Here is a 6,484-nt window from a genome sequence, read left to right as displayed (position 1 = left end):
TCTGGAATTCCCTGTTGAGAGACTCATAGAAGTTTGTAAAGATGATTAATAGTATCTTTAGAGTAGTACCTGCAGTGAGTACTTCAATAAGTTGAGAGAAAAATAAACCTTTGAAGTTTCTTCTCTCTCCTTTGTTTTCCCACTTAATTGTTAACGTGGTCTCACTGGCTTTAAACACTGGTGGTACATGCATGATGTCTCATGCCATCCAGTAGGACAGTCATGGGTGTACCATAAGAATTATGTCCCCTTTGAGAATGTGTTAAATCACCCTCACCCCCACTCCCACCCCCGATTCAGTGTTTGGAAAATCGCTGATTTTTCTTTTTCATTTCTGAAGGAGAAAATTAAACATTTGAGACCATGAAAATTAGTTTTCTAGTCACACATCTTGAATGAGTGAGAAATTTTTCATGGCAATACTGATGTCAGGGAAAATTCATAAAAACTTCCATCTGGAAGCTTCAGTTTTTTTCTCCTTTTTACTCTCTATTGAGAATTTGTTGAGAGACTTTGATATTTTCTGTAGAGTGTGATCAGATTCATTATTGACCCTGTCTGGAAAATGACAGGAATCTGTATAAAACAAACCTACCTCTAAACAATGAGTGTTCTAAAGGACATTGTCACAGTGAGATACCAGTGTGTGTAGTAGTTTGCTTTTTAAAACAATTAAATTTTCACATAATTGCCATGTGTAATGCTTATTAAACTTTAAGCTGTTCTGTAAAGATGATAAACTTAGGAAACTTCAACTTTTACTTGTTAGGGTAAATATTTGCTCAACTGTGAAGGTGAAAAATGAAATAACATTTAACGTTAAGCCTTTGGTTTTGGTGTAAATCGATACTTAAACATTTTTTGAAGGGACAGTTACTTCTTTGCTTGATTCTCTTAATTCAGCACATCTAGAATGTCCAGAATTTGAAATGTTACAGACTATTAACATAAAACTTTGGCATATTCTTATTTTCATAACTGGGAATTCATCTGTTCGTGCCAAGCCAAACGCTCACAGTGGAACAGAACATTGTTGCCACACGTATGAATGGATGGCAGACTGCTCAAAGTGAGCACAGCAGGCACAGCTGGGAAGTCCTGAGTTAAAGAGATGCTTTATCTTTCATGTTTGTGTGTTTTAAAAAAATCTTGAATCTGACAAATGAGCTTTTGGTTTGTGAAAATTTAGTAAATATTAGGTAAGCATCTGGAGTCCAATTTTGAAATTTAATTACACTGCGGGCATTTTCTTTAGTCTTTATTTTAGCTTTGATTATGGAGAAGTCACTGTCTTCTACTCTTATATCGGCCTATATTAGATTTGGAGACCAGTCATCTGCCTTTATAAATTTGCTTTTATGTATTTAAACAAAATACAAAATTGTGAAAGGTTGTTGTTACCTAGTTTGAATCACTGAATTCCTGACAAAGTTTATCACTAAATAATTCTGAGAGAAATATCTGTTCTGATAGAATAGGAAACTTCATTCCACTTACAACCATATTGTGAACAAAAGAAATCAAACTTAAATGTAGATAGTATCTAGAGTGAGTTAATATTTATGCACTGGTTATTTGACTCCTTGTGTTTTTTGATGTTGTTTTGTTGTTGTTGGTGCTGGTGGTCGGGGGATTGAACCCAGAGTCATGTTCTGTCAGTGAGCTATACCCTCCACCCCTGACTCCTTGCCTTGTTACCTGTTTTGTCCTGGGAAAAAGAATGAAAGAAATACAAAACTCCAAAGATATTTGGAATATAAATATACTACTGTGTTACTTCTATTTACCTTTTCTTTTAAAATTTATAAGCTGCTTGTAAAGTTTTAGTTTTTTAGCTATTTTTTTTGTGGGGGTGAGCAATAAAAATGCATTTGAAAAACTCATAAATTAGATTTCAGGATTGAAAAAACAATTGAGAGTGATTAGAACAAAAATACTGTAGTTTGCTGAAGCAGTAACTTAAATTTTTGCCTAGATGCACCCACTTTTAAGAATTGTACATGGAAAAAAATTTACAGTAGCATTTTTGTTTCTTGTTTGATATTTTTATGCATTTTCCAAAATACTACATTTTGATTGATCTTTATGCTTATGTCTTGATCAAATTTTTTTTCCTTAATTGGGTATGTTTCACAGGATTTTCAACTGATCACATAAATTTTCTTTCTCTTAGAGTTGATCTTGCCAACATACTAGATCTTCATGCCTTTGATAGTCTCTCTGGAATCAGGTATGGCTTTCAGTATTTTGGTCATTTTTAATGCAATGTACTTTTGTTCCACAGGTACAGGAAGGATTTACACAAGTGCACTCTTGATTTAGGCTTTCTGTCATCTGGCATACACTGTCATTCTTAAGTGTACACAAGAAAGCTTTGTTTACTGCTCACTTGTATATCACAGTGTGTTTTCCTGTAGAAATTATGGTAGAAGACTGGGGACGTAGCTCAGCAGCACAGTGCTTGTCTGGCAAGTGTGGGGTTATGAGTTCAATTCCCGGCATCAAAAAAAGAAATTATGCTATAAATGACAGTTAACTTTAAAGATATATTATTAATATTTCTAGACTAACCATTGGGATACTCTTTTTAATAGAAAAATTTATTAAATGGGAAATTTTAGCTTGGGATGTTCATACAAACAACTTAGTTATAGATTAGCTTTCTGGCTCTTCCTCAGGGAAATCTTCTTGATAATTGAAGGAATAACAGTTATTCTTGGACATCAGCATCTATCAGCATCTACCACATCTATCTATTGTGGTAAAAACATGAGATCTACACTCCTAACTTTTGAGTGTGATACAGTATTGTTACCTATAGGCATAATGTTAATAACAGATCTCTGCAGCTTACTGTGCTCTGCTCAGTAAATTACAACTGTTTTCCCTCTCCCTATTCCCTGGCAACCACGATCTAGTCTTTGCTTTCCATGGGCTTTACTAATTACATGCTCTGAGTAAGCTAATGTAGTATTTGTTCTTCAGTGACTAGTTTATTTTACTTAGCATAATGTCCTCAAAGTTCATCCATATTGTTGCAAATGGTAGGAGTTCTTTCCCCTTTTTAAAGGCTGAACAATATTTATTTTAAATTCTAAGGGGGGCCGAGGAGATGGCTCAGTGGAATAAGCGCTTCCCTGGCAAGTGCAAGGCCCTGAGTTCAATCCCTGGTTCCGCAAAAAAAACCAAAAAACAAACAAACAAACAAAAAAATTCTAAGTACCATATTTACTTTATCATTAGTTGATGGATATTCAAAGAAAGTTTTTTTTTTCCTTAATTGGGTGTGTTTCACAGAATTTTCAACTGATCACATGAAATATATTTATGTTGTTTGTACATTTTGGCTATTGGAAATAATACTTGCAATGAATATTTTATTTATTTTTTGGTGGAACCGGGGATTGAACTCAGGCCCTTGCACTTGCCAGGGAAGCTCTTATTCTACTGAGCTGTCTCCCTGGCCCCTCAGTAAATATTATAAATCTCAAGTCTGTCTATATAACATTATAAAAATATATAACTCTTCAATGTTTTAAGTTATAAGGCAGTTTAGAACCACTTCTGATTCCTAATTCCTGTGTGTATGTATCAATAAACACAAATATATATATACAGTTCTACTTAGCCGTACCTTTAAAACCAATTGTTAAACTAATTTTTCTCTCTTAGGGTAAGGGATATAGCTCAGTGGCATAAGCATATGCCTGGCAAGCACACGGTCCCAAGTTTGATCCCTGGTACCACAAAAAAATAAATAAATAAATAAATAAATAAAGACGCAAAAACTAATTTTTCTCCCTCAGTCTTTAGATTGTTAAAAAATAAAATCTAAAATAAACTGTCAGAATCAAGCATAATAGTGTCTTATGGAACTCCTTTACCCTTATAAATAAGAGAATTTAAGTTTATATGTAATGTGTGAAAAAAGTGCTACTATTTTCCCACCTGGAAGTGTGGGATAAATGGAAGATTATCTCCTTCATTTGAAACTTGTTGTGGATGTCAGAATAGAACTAGTTATTTTGAAAATCAGATCTTCAATTGAGAGCTATTTATTTTACCTGTAGTCTTTAGAAGTAGACTTTGTAAAGTAACCAAATAGCAGGTGAGAACTACAAGGATATCCCTAGGATACTTCAACAAGAGCCACATTGGTACTTCTAATTAAAGTACAACAGTTTGGTGTACTTGAATTGTAGATGATTTTTCTACTTAAAAAAAAAAAAAATCCCTGTATTTTATATGATCGAAGTGCCTACTTGTCGCTTTATGAGAGAAATGCGCTGTATCGTTTCAGAACACTCTTGTATTGAGAGTTGTGAAATCTATCTGTAGCACCCTGAACCACTTTCTTTGATGTCAACTGTAGTTCCCAGTTTCATTTATTTTTTTTAAATTTATTTTTATTTTTTTTTAATTTTTCAACAAATAATACACTGCATATATTCTTCTTAGTGGTTAATTGCTGTACAAATGGAATAAGGCTTTTTTTTTTTTTGTTCCTCGAATGCCTTCAGGGCACTTTTGGCCAGCTGGAGAGGTGTGAGGTTCGAACTCCAGCAACCTGAGGCTGACAGCTTTGTGGAAGCAGCCATTTAAAGGCCTGAGCTAGGGCCACCCCCCCCCCCCAGTTTCATTTAACCTTGATAATGATTGAATAATGTGAAAAACAATCAAAAATTACACTTTCTTTTATGCTAACTTTTTGTATTTCTAATTTAGAAATGAAAACTGTACCCAGAGGATATGAATATGACCTGAAGCATTCCAAAAGGAAATGATTCAGAGCATAAACTCATTAAAAAAGTTGTCTTTCTTCCTTTGATAGCACTGACTTTACTAGGGAACAGGTTTGCTGGTGCTGTCTCTCCTAATTCTAGGCACATAAGAGCCTTTGTCTTGCGGTCCATTTCCACCAGTCCAAATGTATTTACCGGGGGGGGGGGGGGGGAATCAAAAATATTGCCTTAAGTTTGCCTTTCTTCAACTGATTTTCTCTGTTGGGTCTAAGAGCGTGCAAATTGATTGTCATTTAATATAAAACACTAAAATACTTCTTACTTGAAGTCTTTCTTCCATTCATATATTTTACTTTAGTAGTTTAATTTTTAACAGAGAAGTGGAGAAAGGATAGTATAATGTTACTTTCTATTTTGATATTTAGGATAGTTTTGTTTTTTCTTTCTGCTTACCTCTTGCTATAGTGTAAGGTTACTTAAAGCATCTACTTCATTGAATTTTTCCCGTTTTACCTGGAAGAAATAGAGAAGTTACTAGTTTCCTCTTGCTGTGTAAAGATGAAAGTTTCATCTTGCTGTGTAAAGTAGTAAACTATTTTAGATATATACACTAAGAGAAATGGTTACAAGATACAAGTCAGTGTGCAAAATGGGTATGAATTTATGCATTTTTTACCTTATTTACTTTGGTAACTTGTACTTTCCTTTGTTTTTAAGATAAAGAACAAATTAAGGCACAAAATTCTGAAATTTGCTGGGAACTAAACACTTAGATCATAGTTAAATTTTTGACCTTTTGCTTATATATGAAGGTATACGTAGTCATTTTTCAACATTAAACATTAGCCATATGGAGAAAGTGTCTGATATTTCAGTGATTTTCTAGTCTCATTCTTCACTTGATTAGCAGTTATAATGCGTTAGTGACCCTTAAAGAAGTAGCTGTTTAATGTGATCCCATCACTATCCATAGGGCCTTTATGTAGCTTTTCTTTCTGTTTAACTGCAAAACAGGAGAATCCTTTCTTAAGCAACCAGCTGGGAAGGATTTAACTTGACACTTTCCCTACTAAGACCCCCCAGTGAGACTCATTCCCTAGAACAGTTCCTGTAACCCCCTTGTCTTTCCTAAACTCGCTGTTACTAATTTACTCCTCACTGTTCTTCAAGGCAAAACATCTGCAAGGTTTTAAGTCCTACTCTCCCACCCCACTAGAGTCTAAGTGTGTGCTACAGTTGTTATGTTTATAATTTGTTATACCATATTGATCTTTTGGCTGTTTTCATATCAAAACAATACATTCTTAAGATTTTGACTGTTTTCCCTTAACTACTAACTAACCATAGAGAACATGTGTATTTATGGATAGTTTATTTTTTTAGTAAGTAGGTGTTCAAAGGAAAACTTTAATAAAAGAAAATTTATCCTTCTTTCTTTAGTTGCCAGCATCTCTCATTAAGTTGGCTATATTTAGGACTATTTTATTAGATCTCTAAAAGAGCATTTTGAACTGTGTTGTTAGTTTCCAGAATATTGAATGCTTTTGAAATCAGCTAGCCCAACTTTTTAACATGTAATAAGAATCTGTCAAACTACACATTTCTGAAGTGTTTAGAATTTTAGGAAATTATGTTTTCCATTTCTCCTGTAGTTACTCAACATATTCCTATCAGTCCTCGTGATGGGAATTTCTACTTAAAAGCAGCTGGAGTGTTATAGCTACAGTCTATTTTTAACTGTA

At 33.9% G+C, this 6,484-nt stretch overlaps 1 protein-coding gene across 1 annotated transcript in view; it reads left to right on the top strand.

Moving 5' to 3' along the window:
• The window catches only part of LOC101566985 (putative COBW domain-containing protein 7), a gene marked incomplete at its 5' end in the record, with an annotated part of 48,531 nt that overhangs the window by 30,716 nt on the left and 11,331 nt on the right, over positions 1 to 6,484 (top strand). The window contains one exon of the mRNA XM_023721934.1: positions 2,174 to 2,250. Coding sequence (XP_023577702.1) covers positions 2,174 to 2,250 — 77 coding nt within the window. The remainder of the gene's footprint in view (positions 1 to 2,173; positions 2,251 to 6,484) is intronic.

Source organism: Octodon degus, unplaced genomic scaffold (assembly GCF_000260255.1).
Source record: "Octodon degus isolate 3935 unplaced genomic scaffold, OctDeg1.0 scaffold00087, whole genome shotgun sequence".
NCBI lineage: Eukaryota > Metazoa > Chordata > Mammalia > Rodentia > Octodontidae > Octodon > Octodon degus.
Note: the sequence above shows the minus strand (reverse complement) of the source record. Positions and strands in the feature narration are given on the sequence as shown.